The 21,943-nt window shown below is 35.7% G+C and overlaps 1 protein-coding gene across 3 annotated transcripts in view; it reads right to left on the bottom strand.

The window, feature by feature from the left end:
- Positions 1–21,943, bottom strand: part of LOC143250597 (pleckstrin homology domain-containing family G member 7-like) — a 187,858-nt gene that overhangs the window by 35,093 nt on the left and 130,822 nt on the right. For all 3 annotated transcript variants that reach the window (XM_076501402.1, XM_076501404.1, XM_076501403.1), the window contains 3 exons: positions 9,394–9,522; positions 3,633–3,706; positions 3,024–3,148 (listed from right to left, as the gene is read on the bottom strand). In XM_076501402.1, the coding sequence (XP_076357517.1) occupies positions 3,024–3,148; positions 3,633–3,706; positions 9,394–9,522 (328 nt within the window). The remainder of the gene's footprint in view (positions 1–3,023; positions 3,149–3,632; positions 3,707–9,393; positions 9,523–21,943) is intronic.

Raw genomic sequence — 21,943 nt, 5'->3', positions numbered from 1 at the left:
GTAACGTATGTATCATAATAAATGGAAGACTTAGTCAAAATGAAATGATAATACGTAGAAGGAATTAAAATTATAACAATTATAAATGTATATTGGTTCACATTAAACCTTACAAAATGATCGCACTTGCTCCAATAAAGAATTTTGAAGTTATGGTATGGATTGTTGTACTGATTTAAGAAATGTAAGTGTTGTGCGGCGATTCTTTAAGTGTTGTGCGGCGATTCTTTAAGCGTTTTAAATATAAAAAAGAATACATTACAGACAACTCTATTAAAGTATGCTGTAAAGAGTTGAACTACAATTTCTTCATTTCATTTGTTCGCCTACAATTCAAGCTAGAACTAATATACGTATAATGTAAACACAGAAGTTAACTAAGCAGTGAAGTTAATTATTTACATCAAAGAGAGTGAGAGAAAAGAAGAATCCATTACAAACAGTAAGAATAAACCTATTATTGAAACCATCCGACACGGCCAGGAGGTTAGGGCGCTCAATCTGAGAGTCACGGATTCGAATCCCCGTCACATTACACCTGCTTGCCATTTCAGCTGTGGGGGCGTTATAATGTGACGGTCATTACCACTATTCGTTGGTAAAAGAGTAGCTCAAGAGTTGGCGGTGGGCGGTGATGACTAGCTGCCTTCGCTCTAGTCTTACACTGCTAAATTAGGAACGGCTAGTGCAGATAAACCTCGTGTAGCTTTGCACTAAATTGAAAAAAAAAACAAATTATTTATAGTAAAAAACAAGGTAAATTGGCCAGGGCACAGACTATAATGTGGCTATACTTCACGATGTTTCCTACTCATATGACAGGACGTTTTTCTTTACATTTGTTTCTTGATTTACTTCCCCTTACTTCCTCTGAGAGCTTCCTACAATCTTCAGGAAGTAGTGCGATATAGATGTGAGGTTTATCTTCCACACTTATCGTTTTTTATTTTTGTTACTTACTTGTTTACTTTCATATTATTATATTTTTTTTACACGAGAGACTTTCTTAATGGAAGTTAAGACTGAGGAGCCTGTTTGGTACTATAAACATATACTCTTCAAAACAAGAAACGCAAAAGGGATATTTTTGTTATTTTAAAGAGAAATATATGTAATAACATTACAAGCTCAGAGTATGTGATGTTACACGTGTTAAGGCACTGACTGTCAGACCGAAATGTCAATAAAAGTTGTGCACTTTGAAAACGGAGGAAAACATCGGATTTTTCGCCAAAACGCATTCGTGTCCAATAAATTTGTTAGAGATCTGCATGTTCTGCAAGTGCAACATGTGCAAAATCCCTATAAAAGTGACGGGTTCTCGGTTTCCATAGCTCAGTGTTAAGCCACCGACACGCAATACAGTTACCCCAAGACTGACTGAAGCATAACGCAACAACGCCATTGGTCGCTTAGAAGCAGGCGAATCTCGATCACATGTTGCCAGAGTTGTGAATGTCCACCCAAGCACCATCACAAGACTATGGAATCGTCACCAACAACTCGTGACTGTCCATGATCTGGCAGACCTCGTGTGACCACGCCTGCACAAGATCGCAACATCCGGTTACGTCACCTTCGGGATAGGACCACCACTGCGACGTCTACTGCCTCAACCATACCAGGGCTGCGTAGGATTTCCGATCAGACCGTACGCAACCGTCTACGAGATGCAGGAATCCGACCTCGACGTCCAGTCAAAGGCGTCATCCTCACCCAGCAACATCGTCAAGCACGCCTGCAGTGGTCTCGGGCACATCGGGTATGGGCTCATCGACGATGGAGGCATGTTTGGTTCAGCGATGAATCACGTTTTATGCTTCGTAGGCAGGATGGAAGGACCCGTGTTTACCGTCGCCGAGGTGAACGTTTTGCAGCAAACTGTGTGCAGGATTTTGACAGATTTGTTGGTGGCAGCGTCATGATGTGGGCTGCCATCGCCTATAATGCCAGAACAGACCTTTTGCACATTCGAGGGAATCTTACGGCTCAACGATACGTCGACGAGATTCTTAGGCCCCATGTGCAACCCATCATGGTGAACGTCAACGACGTTTTTCAACATGACAACGCCCGTCCTCACACATCCCGACTCACCACTGTCTTCTTGAGGCACCACAACATCAACGTTCTTCCCTGGCCTTCCAGATCACCAGATTTAAACCCCATCGAACATCTTTAGGACGAGTTGGACCGACGTCTGCGACGGCGACAACCTCAACCGCAGACTCTACCTCAGCTTGCAGCAGCTTTGCAGGCTGAGTGGACAGCCATTCCACAGGATGTGATTCGTCATCTCGTCGCTTCCATGGGCAGGAGATGCCAAGCAGTTATTGGCGCTCACGGGGGGGCATACTCGTTATTGACGTTGAGTGACGTTAAACTTCCCTAGTGAGCGTGGACTTCGCCTTTGCAGACTTTGGATGTTCAGCAGTGAATGTGCAAAGTTTCACACATGTCATACAGAACTACCCGGAATAAATTTGTTAACAATTTGTCTCATATTTTGCCTTTCTTTTTTTGAAGAGTATATATGTGTGTGTATATATATATATATATATTGTTGAAACCCAAAAACCATTTATAAATACAGAAAATGTATACTAGTGGCCTCTCTTGACGATAATGTAATTCTTTATGTTAGTATTAAAAATGTTTGTAACTTCGAAAAACCCTGAATATATATACACAAAGGAATTACTAAATAGTAAATAAATAAAACGTATACCCGCTTGAATATAACAAAATATTTTTGTACAATTTTTGATATTAGAATTTATGCACCTTCAATGATAACCGAAATTATTTTCATTAAAAGGTTTATTGAACGCTCGATAGGTCGTGATAATTTATTTCAATTTAGCTTCTCGTTTATTGTTTGTAACCCGATGTTTTGTTTAAAAAATAAAACTATACATAATGTCTCCCACGCGCTTCTTAATGTGATGGACACCTTGGCATTTGGACTAACGATTTATTTCCTAAATTTTTAACAAGCTATAAAACAAACATTTCTTTCTCACCGAGGAAGTCGTTCCTGTGAGTTAACACTTTACTGTACACAAGTAAATCGCCTGGGCACATATGCATAGGCGGAATAACAACAATAGAACTTCTACGATTCCTTCCAACGCTGCTCTCATCTGACCTGTAGACATGATAAATATCAGACAGGCCACAACAGTTAAACAGATTAGATTGGCCCGAAACCTCGAGATAATTAAGAAACTTAAATAAAATCATTAAACTATTATGTAACAAATATAAGAATGTATGAAATAAATATAAAGAAATAAATATTAGAGCAATTTTAGTTAAATTCCTAATTATTTTTAGTTATGAATAAGGTCATTTAACAACTTAGAACTACTTTATGCGGATGTACTCCTTGCCGCATTTAAAGTCTTCGTTTAGAAGATCAGTGGTGTCACTTATTTTTTTATAGTTATTAACTGTAGTCTTCTAAATAATAAATAACGTGTCCACTCTAGGAAACATACGAAGTAACTTAGTAAATTAAAACTAATCATTTTTTTTAATCAGAAAACAGTTTTTTCAGATTAAGAGAGCAAGTTCAGTCTAAAAATAAGCTTAATATAAAATCACAGCTATTTTAATTTCAATTTACATACGTAGTTAGTTGATTTTGTGATTCGTCTTCATTGTCTCCATCTTCGCTAGTGCTTTCATACCCATCGGTGATCATCTGTAGAAAATAACTTCATTTAAATTAGCTTTTATGAATTTTCTTCTATTGAATAAAATCCTTATAAATTAGTCAAAAGATATCTGAGGCTAAGAACCATTTCACATGATTTCTGTTAACCACCCTGATACCTTGGAAGGAAAGTTTCTATTCAGTTTTAAGTATTAACAAAACACATTTAAGAAATGCTCAAATATCTTGATTTTTAAAGCTGGAAATCCCTCAGATCTAACTTTCACGTAAAAAAAAGTCATTTTATCGGCTAACTGCCAAAATACAGTTTATTTGAATATTGAAGTTCTGACTTCTGACACGAATGTCAAGCTGAACCATTAGGAGTCTAAAGGAAGTTTCCTTCTCGTTCTGAGTTGGAATTGTAGAATCATGATCTATCACATGAAGTTCACATCCAGGAATTCCCTTTCTCAACACAGCTGACAACAAGCCCTCACTTGTCACACGATGGTCATCTTTAACGATGTAAAGAACTGATGCAAATCATCTCACTGTCTGGTAAAAGGTAAATCATCTAGGAACTAATCTTTGAGGCCCAAGTAAATTACATCCCAGTAAAGCACTTAGAAACTTAAAACCAGTTTTGTTTTGCGTGAAGTTTTCAGAAAACAATTACGAGAGCTATTCTCGACTTCTACCCATAAGTTGAAATCCAATGTAGGTTGCTCCCTTTGTTTATGGAATACTTGAATATATACATAAGTGGGATGATGTCTTGTTTGTCATATCAGAAGAGGTAGTTGGGTTGCTGCGTCCAACTTGAAGAAACTGAAGACATTTTCTTGTTATAATACACCTATATCAACAAGAAAAGCGTGTATCCTGTATTGATCAGTTAGTAGAAGCACTTCTTCCTCAAAGGCGTGTAATGAGCAAAAAACTTCTTGAAACGTTTCTGTCGCATACCAACTAATAGATAACAAACACTGGAAGAAGTACTACTTTAAAAATGTGATGTAATAACGAAGGCTCAGAAAACATGTTGTTTTATGCAAAAGTATAGAAGCAAGCATGTAGTTGAATAATAAACTACATCTAGGTTAGTGTATGGTAAAAAAAATAAACTACGAAATTCAAACAATACAACTTTACATTCTTTAACACCAGGAGGATTTTTTCGAATATTCTATTTCTTTATTTAGTTTAACCACCTAACGCAATGAATAAATACAAATTTCGTCTATTTTAATGAGATAAAAACATTATTTTTTGTTACACTTATGTTATAAATGTATATTTTCTTGCAGATATAATGTAGTTTCTTAATTTCAGCTCAATATAATTTCCTAACATCATTCTAACACATTCTGTACATTTATTATTTACTAGTAACAAACAGGTTTTAACATAGATCTGTAGTTTAAAAATTTACAATTAGGTAATGTTTTTTTATAATTTTAGTTTACTAGTCTACAAGACGCCGCATGGCCAGGTAGATTAAGGCGTTCGACTCGTCATCAAAGGGTCGCGGGTTCGAATCCCGGTCGCACCAAATATGCTCGCCCTTTCAGCCGTGGGAGCGTTATAATGTGATGGCCAATCCCATTATTCGTTGGTAAAAGAGTAACCCAAGAGTTGGCGGTGGGTGGTGATGACTAGCTGCCTTCCCTCTAGTCTTGTACTGCTAAATTAGGGCTACCGCAGATAGTCCTCGAGTAGTTTTGCGCGAAATTCAAAACAAAGTAGCCTACGTTTTATTTTTTATTTAAAATTATGTTTTTTTCAAACGTTCGTACATTATCTATCAAATATTTTGAATTTTAGATGTAACATTGAAGTTTCCTTTTGTAGGAATGAAGAGTGGCATCTATTTAGCCCAAACTCGCGCCAGTCCAAAACCATGATAAATTCCTTTGAATATCTGTTCTGAAAGGTGTATTTTTATTAGTAGTTTTGTTTTGCACGAGTGGAGTTTTGTGTTTTTATATATGTACGTTTTATTGTGTAGACACAGCGTTTTCTCTCAAAACTAATGCCAGTATATACGTGTCCATTAATATTTTCAATAAATGTCTTCTTGCACGTGGGTTATACATCATGCTGTGTAACCATCATTTCCTGTAAATCAAACAATACTGCTTGCTAATAAACATAAGTTTAAATTCTCTCTTGTGTTTATTTAAATTAATTACACATCGTATGTTTATACATGAGTAAACACAATAAAATGGACAGGTTTTATGAGATGAAAGCGATTAAAACTTACTGAAAAGTTAATTTAGCCAAACGATTAATGATGTCTTATGAGATGCATTCTTATGACACTCGGCTGTTTATAATTCAGATGATATATAAATTGAAATAGTATTTCTAATTATTGAAAATCATTTGAGTGTAATTCCACGACATAAAATAATTGGCGAGTGTGAACTGTAAAAAGGTTGCTGTTCAAAGTTACTTGATGTTAAAGGTTTGCGATTTGTTTTGAATTACGCGAAAAACTACACGAGAGCTATTTGCGCTACCCATCCTTAATCTAGCAATGCAAGACAAGAGGGAAGGCAGTTAGACATCACCACCCACCGTCAACTCTTGGGCTACTCTTTTACCAATGAATAGTGGGATTGGCTGTCACAAAATAATGCCACCACAGCTGAAAGGGCGACTATGTTTAGTGTAAGGGGAATTCGAGCCCACAACCCTCGGATTACGAGTTGAGTGCCTTAACCACCAGGCCATGCCGGGCCCTAACGGCTAGTTCATCTCAAATGCACTTATGTTTAATATATATTATTATTATTATTATTATTATTCAGTCTTAGATTGTGGATAATATAATTGGTTCGTCTAAAGTGTTCAAAAAATTACATTTTAAGGGTGTTATTAAAAGATATAGTTCTCTGATAATTTAGCCATTTCTTTCAGACAAGCAAAGTGTTAGCAGATTTATTAAATAACGTTTTCTTTCTTCAGTCTCCTTGTTACTTTATTCTTTAGGCTTAGCGAATCACAAAGAATTTGGATTTCATTCATGTGATCCGACGTGTAATAATTACTCAATCTCCATATATTACTCAAGTACTCAATCAACAAAGTTTATTGTTACATTCTAAAGTTAATTTAATTTTCAACCTGACTTATACGTACGTTAATACAAAAGTATCAAAATAAGCAGATAGATAGATGAATGAAAGAACATAATCCGGAGATCATATACTGTTTAAAAAATTAAAATGGTTGTGTTACTCTGCATTTCCGTGGAAGCCACAAAATTCACTGAGTATGATAAATCAAATGTCTGGAAAATAGTGTGTTGTGTTTGCCGTTCACGATAAGAAAAAGCAGAGTATACATACCACCGGTGTATATGGTTTTCTTTTGAATACCTACTTTCTGCATATTTAAATAATACTCAAGAAAATTAGCGTTAATTAAATGTACTAATTAATAAAAACCAAACTGTGTCATTACTTTGCCTGAATAGTTTTAAAATGAATAAAAAAAAGACGAAACACGATTATGACACATAATACAATATTTACACTAAACACCCATTTGTAGGAATAAGACATAGCAGGACTGATATCAGTGATACATTACCAGTATCTAGTTTTGGTATGTTACCATAACAGTATACCTACCAGTATTTCTGATTAAGACATTGAGTGATATCAAACACTTCAGTGCTCTCCTTTTCACCGTTGTTATCGCAAACAATATAAAATGGTTACCATTATATTAATGTTTTCTTTGTAGTACACGTCTGCGTTAAACATAAAAACGGTCTCACAATCAGCCAATAGCAACGTTTATAACTCATCCCTTAAAGAAAGTGTACCTAAAGTTAATTAAAAAAAGAACTAAGATTTAGTATAAAAATGTAAACTATTGGCGCGTTGCAAAATTTGCCGAAGACTAATCAACAAAACCTTGGACCTATCTTTGCTATGGAAGGACTTTGATTTAACTTCACTTAAACTGTTAGGCAGATTTTGTCATTTTCAAAATTTTGTAAATAGCGCTAAATTTAAAATTTTTAATTGTTTAGCTTCGACATTTTTTTGTATTTGAACATAAATTTAAAATTGGAGGGTTTACACTGATTTACTATCTGCAGAGTGAAATATAAGTACAGGGTATAAAATGAAATTCTTCCTTCATTACAATTTTAATGTCCTACCAGCTTTCAAATCACACTCAAGTCCGTCCTATGTGTTGGTTTAACATAATGAGGCAGGAGGATTTGTATTCTATAAGTGTTTGGAAGGTAGTGTTATTTATTTGATGGAGGCAGCTCCAACCGGTAGAAATAAATTTTGTGACAATTAATCCTTTGAAAATGACCCTTCTTTAAGGTCACAAAGGGTTTTTTTTTAATATTTAAACGTAATTATATATAAAATATTCCTTTCTAAAAACATATTTCTCAATATCGATTCTAATTATAAATCTAATTGTTTCAATTTTAACGTTTCATGGGTCAGTTTTTAAAGGTTCATATAATACCTGTTTATAATACATGATTTAGGGGAGTTAATGTTCAAGGAATTAAAGTCTAGTTCTTTTATCCAACGCAAATGTTTGTAATAGTTCATTTAAAAATACATCACATTCATTCATCATTTTCTAACACTGGATGATTCAGAAATTTTGCTGGTTTTTGTTTTGAAATATTTCATTCGATCTTGTTTACACCTTACTCTTTGACATTTTGGATGTATGATGAATATTAATAAATTTCTAAAAAAATGACCTTGAAGATAACCCTGAATTACCTCAGATATTGTTACAGGTAGGTCCATTATACCTAAGGACCTTTCTCGATTTCCATATCCATGGACGCATGAATCACATGCATATTGAATAGCCATGGGAATATGTTTCTCTACCAGGATTTGTAACAGTAATGTAAGACATCTAACCCAAAGTAAATTTATTCTTTTGATTACTGCGATGTTCTTGATGTCAGTAATATACATTGTCAGTCGTTCCTCTTGAAATGAATGGCGAAGAACAATGAGCAGAAAACATGAACTAAAAGCCATGAATAATGTTTATTGTCTGCTTCACTAGCAAACCTCTGGATTTTACAATATTTTATTTTTCGTCCACTCGTCATTTTTGCTCAGACATTTCTTCCTAAATGATACTTAATTAAACTTCTAATAACTTAATATCGACTAACACACGCATACATCAGTGACGTCCATTGTTCGGTTTACACATTTGTATGCTGATGTACTGTACTATTGTAAGCGTTGTTCTATCATTGTTTCTGGTTCATCAGCCTTGATAAATACCATCTTTTTCTAATTTAACAACGGTAAACATTAATTATTATCTTAACTCTGGTACATCTAGTTTCTTTATTTTACCATTAATTCAAAATCTCAAGGTCCATATTCTTATATGTCTGATACAGGGTAGGTTATTCATGTACTTCTATAAATTCGGGTTATACTATGTATTATTACAGATACAGGTTATACCATTTACTTTCCTAGATCTAAGATACATTTCTGTTGCTATATATATATAAATATATTCCATATACATTACACTGTATTATTACCTGATGTTTCATGTGGTAGAGTATATAATATCAGTTTTCTGAAATTATGAATCTTGTCTGTTTATTTCATCCCAAAATATGCTCAATCCACCTACTTTGCAATTAAGTTACGTTTCTTAGAAACATAGTTAACTAATCGGTATTGAACGGATTTTATTACCTTTGGGGGGACCAGAGCACTCCTTCTATGCAGAGCTGCAGCCGGCGGTCCCTCCTCTGGCTCGTCCACTTCACTTTCTTCATCTTCAACAGAAGAGAGCTTTTTAAAAACTGTGGTCGTATCCTGCTCCTGGAAAATAATGTTTGCAAACTAACTAATAACATCAAGCACAGAGTCAGTTGTGAAAACAAGGCAAATCTCTATTAGCAGAGAAGCAGTTATGAAATCAACTCTTTACAACCAGTCTCTTAAGGTTTCTTAAATGTTAAACCTGAGTATATTTGGCTAAAAGTAGACTTAAGAACACAAGACACAAAAATATGCTAATTTTATGAAGGTTTAAACGCAAATAATGAAACAGTACCCATAAGATACGAGGCAGGTGCAGTTCGTTAATGATTCGAAGCTAGTATATACAGTGTTTATTGAAGCGTTATTAATGACTGGATAACGTTTCGATACTTGGGAGATAAAACGTAAAAGAAAATTAGTTTTCTTCGCAAGACAATAGAGGCATGTTCTTAAAGTAAAATTCGCAATCTAGGCTTGATTTTCCTTCGTATATTACAATAAACAACCTGCTTTTTTCAATAGACTTCTTGTGATTAACACACCACCTTTTAACTAGACTAGGCTGTTGTGGAACTGCTAACCGGAGTTTCAAATACCTAAAGATTAGTTTGCCAATTAATGGATAGTTATAATTTGATAATCTAACAATTAAAAGCAAAAACTGGAATATCAGATTTTCTACACAAAGTTAAATAACTAACAATATGCGCATATCCTTCCCCTATTAAACAGCACCCGCCGTCAACTCTAGAGATACTCTTAACTGACCAAATAGTGGTATTTAACTTCTACTATTTTACCGTACTCACCGAAAACCATGTATCCTCGGATTCACACTTAGAAAATCGTAGCGATCAGGTTACGCTCAGTCAATTACAGTGGCAGCGCCAGATATCCTTCGATGGGAGGACAAGTGAAAGGCAAGGCCTCCTTCTGTGGGAACTATTTGTATCCATAGTTTTATCAAAGTAGATCAGAAACCCAAACGTGAATCACGTTAGGGGTGAAATCTTTTCACATTAGAGCCAACAGGCTATGTATATTTACATCTTGGGTTGTTTCAAATTTTTACTCGGTAAGGGGGTTAGGCAAGTGGAGGGGCAGAGCCTATTCTTGGGAGGGAAAATACCCCCATGGTGCCGCTACTGGTCAGCTACAAACAAGTAATTACATCGATAGATATGGTTAATTGTATTATTTAAATAAAAACACCTTTTCAAAGGCAGATGATTATTTGGTTTTAAAATTTGCGCAAAGCTACACGAGAGCTGTCTGCGCTAACCGTCCCTACCTAAGCAGTGAAGGAATAAAGGGAAGGCAGCTAGTGATTACCACCTACCAGTTAACTTTATTAGGCACAATGTCATATTAACACACGAAAATTAACTTACATTATTACGTGCTGATATAAAAAAAAAATCTAAAACCACATAAGTATTAAGTATATATACATCACCATTACAAAAGGCCTAACTGTATTTTTTTTGGCTTGCTGACACATGCCGTGTTGAGGACCCTTGAATAGGTAAAACTGTGATCCATATCAGAAGGTGTGGCGAATTAAAGAATGTTTTAGGCCCCTATGTCACAGATTATATTTTCAATTTGGTCTTTGGTGAAAGTTCAGTTATTACACTTTCCACGAAGATTCAGTTATAAAACGCTACATGAACGTTCGGTTATTACATTAAAAAAAAAAAAATGTTACTGTCCGCATGAATGTTATGTTATTAGACACTACGTAAAAATTCAGTTATTACAATATAGTTGTTACGGTATAATTTAACATTATCATCATATCTGGAGATTTATTTACTACAGGGGTTAGGGGTTTTATATGTATGTATATGCATAAGAAATAGTTATTACATTGTACTTCTTATTTTTGAAGGTTCGATTATTAAACCACAGTTAGAGTTCCAGTTAGATTCTGATTGAAACTTATTTATTGTATTACCAATATGTTTTCAATTACTACTTACAGCTGAAGGGTCTGTCATTCCAGAACCCTAAGATACTGTGGTTCTACACTTTGCATAGAATAACAACAATTATACTGTACTTTACATAGTCAGTTATTCCTCACTATTTGTAGATTCATCTGTTTCAAATTATAAAAAGAAACGTTGATTTTTCCTTCAGGCTTAGAGTTTTAATAACTGTTGCAAACGAAAAACTTCGGATATTCCACTACACTTTAGACCATCACTTAGTACGTTGTTTAAACTGCAGTTGAAACAACGCTCAAACATTCGGATAAAAAGAAATCATATTAATGAATTTCAACGAAATTTGTATCAACTACTTAGGTTAGCATACGGCTGGTTATAAGATACGATAAATTCGAATGTATCTGAGTTAATATTTATTATAAAAAGATCGCACAGAAACAGGTGTTAGCTACAGGTTTGTTTCCCAGTGGATCAGTGGCAAACCTGAACATAACGATAAAAACCGGGTTTCAGTACTTGCAGTAAGCACAGATAGCCTATTGTGTAGCTTTGTTTTTAACATTAAAATGAACGGACAAGAGAAAGATTCAAGTTTGTTTCTAGTTTCTATGTTTTTAATGTCTGTATAGAAAAAGATATACAGACCCAGCGAACTATCTCACACTGTGACTATACAAGTAATTGAATTAATTTTTTATACGCTTAATCTAATATAATATGAGTTTAACCCTAGTTCTTATTACTTGATTTATTAAAGTGGTTAATTATAAACTCAAGTTGTAGCTTTATTATAGCTGCTTTACTCCTTACGATAACAATTCACTTGTGTTCTTGTCATCATTAGTTAAACACACAAGTCCATTAGACGTACTTACTCACTGTGAAGGCAATCTGAGCTCAGAAAGCAACAATCAAAATAAGTATTTTTGGCTATTTTCTAGAACATGTAGGTTGAGTTAAATCTAACAATTTTTATTTGTTTAATGTCTTAATCATCGACAAGGACAAACTTTGAACTGGAGCCTGAATGCAAATTTTGCGATAAATATTTATAATTTATAATTTTGTGTTATGTTAATTTGCTTTATGAGTCAAATATTATCACATAGCGTTAGGTATTCTCAGCTGTAAGCTACCCAGTGACACAACAATATGTCTCTGGACTTACGACGCTAAAAGCCGGATTTCAATACCCGTAATAAGCAGAGCACAAAAAGCCTTTTGTGTAGTTTTGTGTCTAACCACAAACAACAACACATCAGCCGTAAACGTTAAATACCCCCTCATGGATTAGTTTCTTCCATTCCAAATTAGCTTTGGTTTATTTTGAATTTCGAGCAAAGCTACACAAGGGCTATCTGTACTAACCGTCCCTACTTTAGCAGTGTAAGACTAGAGGAAAGGCAGTTAGTCATCAACAACTACCGCCAACTCTTGAGCTACTCTTTTACCAACGAATAGCAGGATTGATCATGACATTATAATGCCCCCACGGCTGAAAAGGTAAGCATGTTTGGTGTGACGGGGATTCGAACCCGCGATCCTTGGATTACGAGTCGAGTGTCTTAACCACCTGGCCATGCCGGGTCTCACAACTAAAATGAGAAAAATGACACGAAATTTCCCTCGCCAGGTGGTTAAGGCACTCGACTCATAATCCCCATCGCACCAAACATGCTTGCCCTTTCAGCTGTGGGAGTGTTATAATGTGACGGTACAGTTATCGCATTATTCATTGGTAAAAGAGTAGCCCAAGAGTTGACGGTGGATGGTGATGACTAGCTGCCTTTCCTCTAGTCTTACATTGCAAAATTAGTGACTGCTAGTGCAGACAGCTCTCATGTAGCTTTGCGCAAAATTTCAAATCAAATTAACCTTTCCCTAAGTATTCCAGAGAAGATTATAATACGATATCTAACAACAATTTAGTTTACATACAATTTATGACAGACTACATATTTAAACCTTTTAGTTATAAGACTTAAGATGAATATTACTTTTTAAAACATATACCCACATGTGGGAGTGACCATAACTCCAAGACATTTTTAAACAGTTTATATCCTAAATTTTTAAATATTAACCATTTCTGTTTATGAAAACTGTCGATTAAAACTTAACTTTAAGTAAGATAACTTATATGTCTTTGGAAATAATAATTAATAACTTTAAGACAGGTTTATCATAACGACGCTAGATAAATTAGAATGTATTTTTAGTTTTTATAATTAAGAGTTATATGCTCAAATTATAACTATCTGTTATTAGTAGCGCTTCTTAAATCACAAAAAGTTATAACTATTAAATGCAAGGTTACTTACTAGTTAATTAAAAGCTGATAAACAAAATGTGAAAACCTTAACGAATAAGCTTAACATGTTAATCGTAATGTACGTTACAATGAAACGGTTTATCCAGGTTCTCGAAACCTGAATATATGATATTACTTTCATCACTGTGCTAAACGTACAATTACTTTGAACAACTTAATTCGGTTTAACTCATTGGATCAGTATGTTATTTTCCTAATGTTATTAATGCATATCTTTGCTTTCATGAACGTATATTTAATATCAAATGTCTTAGAGTAAAAATGATCTATTTTTCTTATACAGGTACAAAAGTGAATGATTTAATTACTTTGAATAACTGAACTATTAATAACCATGTTGTATATATCCTACTGAACTGAAGGTTAAAATATGTTACCATATCAAAAAAAAGCATAATATCTACATTTAGGCAGAAAATAAGTTTGTCTATAATCAAGCACAAAGCTACACAAGAGGTTACTTGTACTTTGTCCACCATGTGTAACAAGACTCTGTTACTAACGTCGTTAATTCCGCCGACATAACGCCAAGCCACTAGGGGGCTCAGGAAATAAGAAACAGTTCTCGTGAAATAAATTATTTTGATGAACTTCGAGTTTGTTTGTTTTTTGTTTGTATTGTTTGGTAATTACGAACTTCCTTCATCTAATTGTAATTTTCTTCATTTTTTTTTGCGAAAATATGATAAATTCTCAACTATTTTTATTTTGCAGAATTTACAATAAGCTAGAATATTTTATTTCTTAAAACAGACCTTTTAGTTGTAAGGCTTAAGTGGGATATTTTTAGAAAATGATTTGTTAAGTTCTGAAATATATAATAGTAAATACAATAAAATTTTTCTAGTTTCAAAACCAAGAGCACGAGAAAAGTTTTACAAAAGACTGTCAACAGCTGTTGTATTATAAACAAAACCTTTTTCGTAATCTGAGGGTCGCGGGTTCGAATCCCCTTCACACCAAGCATGTTCGCCCTTTCAGCTGTGGGGGCGTTATAATGTGTCGGTGAATCCCACTATTCGTTGGTAAAAGAGTAGCCCAGGAGTTGGCGGTGGGTGGTGATAACTAAATGCCTTCCCTCTAGTCTTACACTGCTAAATTAGGGACGGCTAGCGCAGATAGCCCTCGTGTAGCTTTGCGTGAAGTTTAAAACAAACCAAACAAAACCTTTTTAAAGATATATCAGTGTAGCTTTCATACATGTTTTTACGCAGACCACGCCCCCCGCTAGTACAGCGATATGTCTACGGATTTAAAACGCTAAAATCAGGGGTTCGATTCCCCTCGGTGGGCTCAGCAGAGAGCCCGATCTGGCTTTGCTAGAAGAAAAACACATATACGAGGGCTGTTCAAAAAATACGCGGAGTGACGTCATAAAACAAAATGTACTTTGTTTAGAAGTTACAGGTCTGGGACTCCTTCAAAGAACTCTCCTCTCCAACGCACACACTTATCCCAACGGTGTTTCCACTTGTTGAAACAGTCCTGGTACGCTTCTTTTGTAATGTCCTCCAGCTTCTTCGTCGCGTTTGCCTTAATCTCGGGAATCGTCTCAAATATTCTTCCTTTCAAGGGTCTTTTGAGTTTGGGGAACAAGAAAAAAATCGTAAGAAGCAAGGTCAGGTGAGTAGGGGAGATGGGGAAGAACAGTGATCGAGTGTTTGGCCAAAAACTCACGAGTTCTGAGGGCTGAATTTCGCAGCAACGCGGTGCATCTTCAATTTTTCGGTCAAAATCTCGTAACAAAATCCAACTGATATCCCACACTCTTCAGCAAGTTCCCTGACAGTCAGACGTCGATTTGCCCACACCAGGGTGTTGATTTTGTCGACGTGTGGGTCGTCAGTTGACGTGGAAGGACGTCCAGGACGCTCATCATCTTCAATGGACTGTCGACCATTCTTAAAACGTTCATGCCACTTGAAACATGCCGTACGCTTCATAGCAACATCACCGTAAGCCGTGTTAAGCATAGCAAAAGTTTCAGTCACAGATTTTCCAAGTTTAACACAAAATTTCACAGCAAGTCGTTGCTCCTTCAGGTCATTCATTCTGAAATCCGCCAAACGAAAAAATCGCACTTCACTTAAAACCGCGTAGCTAATACACAAATGAAGATATCTGCAATCAGGAAATGGCGTCGTAATAAGTTGATCTGTGCGAACCTAGCGACTCCAAGCGGATTCCCCTGGAACCAACTGGAGCCACGCAATTCAAACAGTCCACGTATTTTTTGAACAGCCCTCGTAGAGATTCTGCGCTTGGACAGGGTAAAGGAATGACATACCTCTGAAAGGCTCTATATTTCCACGTGTTATATTTTGCTTCATATTTTGTTAGTGTTTTTACTTTTCACTTCGAGTTTTACGCCAGTAGACAGAAGACCTTATTACCATTTGAATTAGCCCAAGACAGGAAGTTCAACTTCGCAAAACAACGAGGCGACATGCCGGCCGGGGAGTCGGAGACCAGGGAAAGCGATGTAGCGTCTGAGACTGAGGGAGCAAGCCCGTCTGTTTCAGGGACAAAAAGTAAGTCTAGTGACTGTGGCCAAACAGATAATGATAATTTAAAATTAAAATCTTTAATGTTCATAGCCGAAAAAGAACTAAAAGCAAAGTTAACGCCTGTTAAAGAAAATACTGTAAGGACTAGAAAAAAAAGAAAACTAGTAAAAGATATTATGATTTCAGCATCTGAAGACAATGTACCTAAGACTACGGTTATAGACTATAATATGCCAAAAACTAGCAGTTCTAGCAACCCAAACCCCACCCTGGATATTCCACAACAAACAAGTTCAGACAAAGACGAAGTTCTTTCTGACGACGAAGGCTTCACGCTTGTGCAGACTCGAAGTCAGAAAAAACAAATTAAACAAAAAACAACCACCACAGACACACATACACAAATCGCACCAAAATCACCTAAGCACGCAGTTATAATCCAAGGAGTTCCTGGTAGTTACAACCAACCACAATTGGCCAAAGAAATATACAGGTGCAAACCTAACAGAAAGATTACTAATATTAAGCGTCTGCCCAGAGGCGGTGTTCTGGTTCAAGGACAGGAACCCGCTGACTTAAACAGTCTACTAAAAGCTTGGCCTGCAGACGCATTCAAAACAGGAAGCATTACAATACACCTACCAGGAACTAAACCAACACCGAAATCTTTTGTGATACGAGGTGTACATAATTCAATAGACATAGAAGACATTAAGGAAGAGTTAAGTGCACAAAACATAAAACATATTTCAGTTGACCGTATAATTTCAAATATTACTAAAAGACCCACAAACCTAATCAAAGTAGTCACAGACAACAGCCAGGATATTACACAATTCATTAATAATGGTATCACTATGTGGTATCAAAAGTACACAGTAGAACAAACAAAAACACCAGCAGTGGTTGTCACACAGTGCTACCAATGCCAAAGGTTTGGACATGTAGCAGCAGCATGCCAAGCAAATGCGCGTTGTGTGGGCTGTGGGGAGAATCACCACATTACACAGTCTACAAAACAGAACCCCAAACCCAAATGCTGCAATTGTGGGGAAGAACACACGGCAAATTATAAAGGTTGTCAGAAATATAAATCCATTAAAACACACTTATAAGAAATTAAAAATCCCAACATGAACAAGCCGCCACCACCACGAACAATTAAGGAACCCACACCTACCACTCCAGCACCACAAAGTACAACTACACAGACAAACACTTACGCTGCAGTGGTTAAAAATTCATCATCCCGACAGGAAAAACCATCACCATGTGAAGAGGAAATACCAAAACCACCTCAAAATACACAACCAACAACAATTGAAACAACACTGACATCTGCCATAACTTCCACTTTCTCGGAAATAATGGCAGAATATACAAACCCTACAAACACCAACAGTCTCACAGACATAATAGTTAAAATCATATTGAAAAACATACACAAGTTCTTGCCGCAAATTTTAACCTCCATCATAAACTCTACAAAACATGGATAACTTCACAGTTCTACACATCAATATCCAGGGTGCTCTTGCTTCCAAGAAACATGAGATTGAAGATACAACAAACTCCATAAAACCTGATGTAATTATAATTAGTGAAACTCTCCTATATTACTACCATAGATTTAAATTAAACGGCTACTCTACTATTAGACATGACAGGAAGGATAATAGAGATCCAAACAGAGGTCTTTTATTATTGTATAAGACTGAACTTATAGTTCAGAAACTTACTATCCCTTCCAGTAATGAATCTATAGTTATTAATGTAAAAACGCAAAATCAAACAGACGTTACTGTGGCGGGCATCTACTGCTCGCCTGGTACAGTGTTAGATGTAAATCTATTGAATATATTGTATAATAGCAACTGTAATCTTATTATTATCGGCGACCTAAACAGTAAACATATGGCATTCAACTGTCGTTGTTCAAACGCAAATGGCAATTTACTTTTTCAATTTTTGGACGAATCAAACATGACTTTATTAAACGATGCAACACCGACACATATCTCGTACGCACACGGCACCAGTGAAATACTGGACCTATGCCTGTGTTCGTCAAATATGAGTCGCAAATTCGTAAATTTTCATGTTGGTCACGATATAGATAGTGACCACCTCCCAGTTTGGTGTATCTTCAATCTCACCCCCCACTTAAATAAAATCATAGTGAGAGACCAACTGAACTACAAAAAAGCTAATTGGCCAGTTTTCCAAACTATATTAAATGAAACCTTACCTCCAAAAGTACTACATATTGCCGCGGACGCATCAGATATAGATGCATACTGTCATATCATCTCTGAGTGTCTAAAACATGCAGCCAACAGTTCGATACCGAAACAAAAACACTTCACAACAACTCATTCATGGCAACCACATAAAGATATAATACACTTAATTAAAAACAGACGTATACTCCGCAGACAGTACATTCAAAATCGCAACCCCACACTTAAAACTCAGATAAACACAATAAGGAATAAAATACGAAACTTAATCAGACAACAGAAACAAGAAAACTGGGACACCTTCTGTTCCGATCTAATTCACAAAACTGATCCTAAACAATTCTGGACACATTTGAAAAGATTTACAAACACAGGAACAACAAACACAGTATATCCACCACTGGAACTGGATGGAGAAACAGCATACACTAACACAGAAAAAGCCGAGATATTTAAAAAACACCTAGAAAACACGTTCAAAACACATCATGAACCAGACATGAACAAATACTTTTATAATACAGTCACAAACTATATTGATCAAAACAGAAGCATTTTTACACCTAAATTTCCAGTCAACACTATTACACACCAAGAAAAAACAAAAGACTGGAGCACTCATCAACTGGTAAAACATATCACTGTAACAGAAGTAGTAACTGCTATTAACAACACAAAAAACAAAGCCCCTGGAGAAGATGGTATTCAAGCTATCCTCCTAAAACAAGGCACTCAGAGATTATATGAACACCTAACAGCGTTATTTAATCTCTCACTATCAGCTGGATATATCCCCGTTTCTTGGAAGGAAGCAATAATATTAATGTTCCAGAAAGAAGGAAAGCCAGCGAATAAACCAAACAACTACCGCCCGATTAGCTTAACCAGTTGTATTGGCAAAGTATTAGAGAGGATAATTAGTAATCGTCTGTCAGTTTACTTAGAAGAAAATTCAAAATTACCAGAAATTCAAAACGGATTTCGAAAAAACCGCCAAACTACAGACCACCTGATTCGACTTACAGAATCAATTACCGACAGCTTCAACAAAAAAAAATGCACTGTAGCTTGCTTTCTCGACATTGAGAAAGCATTTGACACAGTGTGGCATAACGGCTTACGACATAGATTGCTTGAAATGGCATTACCCCAGGAAACTATTCGCTGGCTGTCCAACTTCCTGGATAACAGAATGTGTAAAGTAAATGTAAATGGGGCCCGCTCAGGGTCCTTTTCACCCGAAGCAGGAGTCCCGCAGGGAGGGGTTGTTAGCCCTATATTATTTATCATGTACGTGAGTAATATGCCTCTGTCGGACCTAAATTTAGGTTATGCATCACAGTTCGCTGACGATGTAGCAGTCTGGAAAAGTGCCCCCACTCCGTCAATAGCAGCAACGAACCTACAACCAGTCCTAAATAACATCGAAGAATACTGCCAGAAATACAGAATCAAAATTAATATTCCAAAAACCCAAGTCATAGTTTTCAGCAGACTGAATAAGCTGAAAAAAGATCCTCCAAAACTCTATATGAATGGATCACTTTTACTGACTGCTACTTCTGCTAAATTTCTAGGTCTAACCTATGACTCAAAATTAACGTGGCTACCACATATTAAAAATGTACTGATACGAATCTGGAAAAGAGCAAACTATGCAAGAAGTCTTTCAGGTAAAATCCAAGGAACATCACCAGACAACATACTTAAAATCTACAAAACGTACATTAGACCAACAATAGAATATGCATCACCTGCCTGGATTAACATAGCACCCACACATGTACAGAAACTTCAACGTATACAAAATTCTGTACTAACTTCAGCATACAAAGTACCACGTAGCACCTCAACCACATTCATGCACAAGTATGCAAACATAGATACAATAGCTGAAAGACTCTTGCATAATTCTCTAAAATATTTCAATAAGAATTGGCATAAAAATGACTTAATGTGTGATCTCGACAGATATCACGTACATCATGTAAATGGTCCTAAATACCTCTCCCCTTTTAACATATATTTAAGAAATGTAACACAAGCTGGCCACTATGCACTAGACACTTAGTCCTTGTTTATTTTTATTTTTATAATTATTATTTTCTTTTTTAATCATTATTTTTATTATTATTATTTTTTTTCTCTTTTTGAATTATTATTCAAGTATTGAATAATATGCCTCTGTCGGACCTAAATTTAGGTTATGCATCACAGTTCGCTGACGATGTAGCAGTCTGGAAAAGTGCCCCCACTCCGTCAATAGCAGCAACGAACCTACAACCAGTCCTAAATAACATCGAAGAATACTGCCAGAAATACAGAATCAAAATTAATATTCCAAAAACCCAAGTCATAGTTACATTTATTATTAATGTAACTTTTATTAAACAGCTAAAGTTTTACGTATTTCAACTGATTAAAAATACTACTATCCAAGTAACGAGCGTTTCTGTCATATAAGTTCAGACAATTCGATTTTTCGAGATCAGGTTAAATTACGTCTGTACGACACAGAGATACTACAATCATTTGACACGCCAGGAGCACAAACTAAATAATATAACGCACATTGTGACGCTAGCCCCCACCCCTTCCCCCACGAAGAGTTAGCACGAGGAATTGAAAGAGTGAAAGAAACAGAGTACGTGCACGAAACGTCACCATATCCAGTGCCGACGAGACCTTTCGTCCTACAATAGAACTAATTCGACCGGCTGGGTTGTAATATAAGTAATAATTGTGGTTGGAACACTGTTCATATTTTCAAATTGCATGAAGAGCCACTATTATGGTGAAATTTTTATCCAATTTAATTGAGTCGTTTACAAAACAGAATTAGGGTAAGTATTAATAACACATTATTTATTATAATACCAGTTATTTATTATTAATGTTTGTTTTTATTTTAATACACTTCTACTCATCATTCATAAAAATCGACAAACGAACAAGTTATTGTTTTTGTTTTCACAGAGAGTCAAGTAACCATAGCGACAACACGTGAACATTATATTAATATTTCTCAGAGCTTATAACTGAAAGCAAAGAAGACTGTTTAACAGTATGTTAACTGTACTACATGTTACTATGTTCAGCATAAACTTGTTATAAATGACAAAGTTTTAAGCCTTATAGTAGATTATGAAGCGGCTACAGATAGTGTTACTAAAAGTTTGGTCACGTGTTCTGACGTATGTAAACCAAATTTAATTTCAAACAATTAATTCATTATCTGCGTCACTCTTTCCGATATTCTGAAATATGGTTAGTTCCGGAAGTAATAAAGATGGTGGTGTGATGCCTCTATTTTGGTAGGTTATTAAACCAGTGGGTTAAAAACTATTTACTCTCAATCCTTTTCAGGTGATGAAAGAACTGGCATGGTCGGGTGACGGACTTAAAGAGTTCAACTCGCGACAAATAGTCGTGGGTTCAAATCCCGTT

Source organism: Tachypleus tridentatus, chromosome 5 (assembly GCF_004210375.1).
Source record: "Tachypleus tridentatus isolate NWPU-2018 chromosome 5, ASM421037v1, whole genome shotgun sequence".
Lineage (NCBI taxonomy): Eukaryota > Metazoa > Arthropoda > Merostomata > Xiphosura > Limulidae > Tachypleus > Tachypleus tridentatus.
The sequence above is the reverse complement of the archived record's forward strand: the minus strand, read 5'-3'. Positions and strand labels throughout refer to the sequence as shown.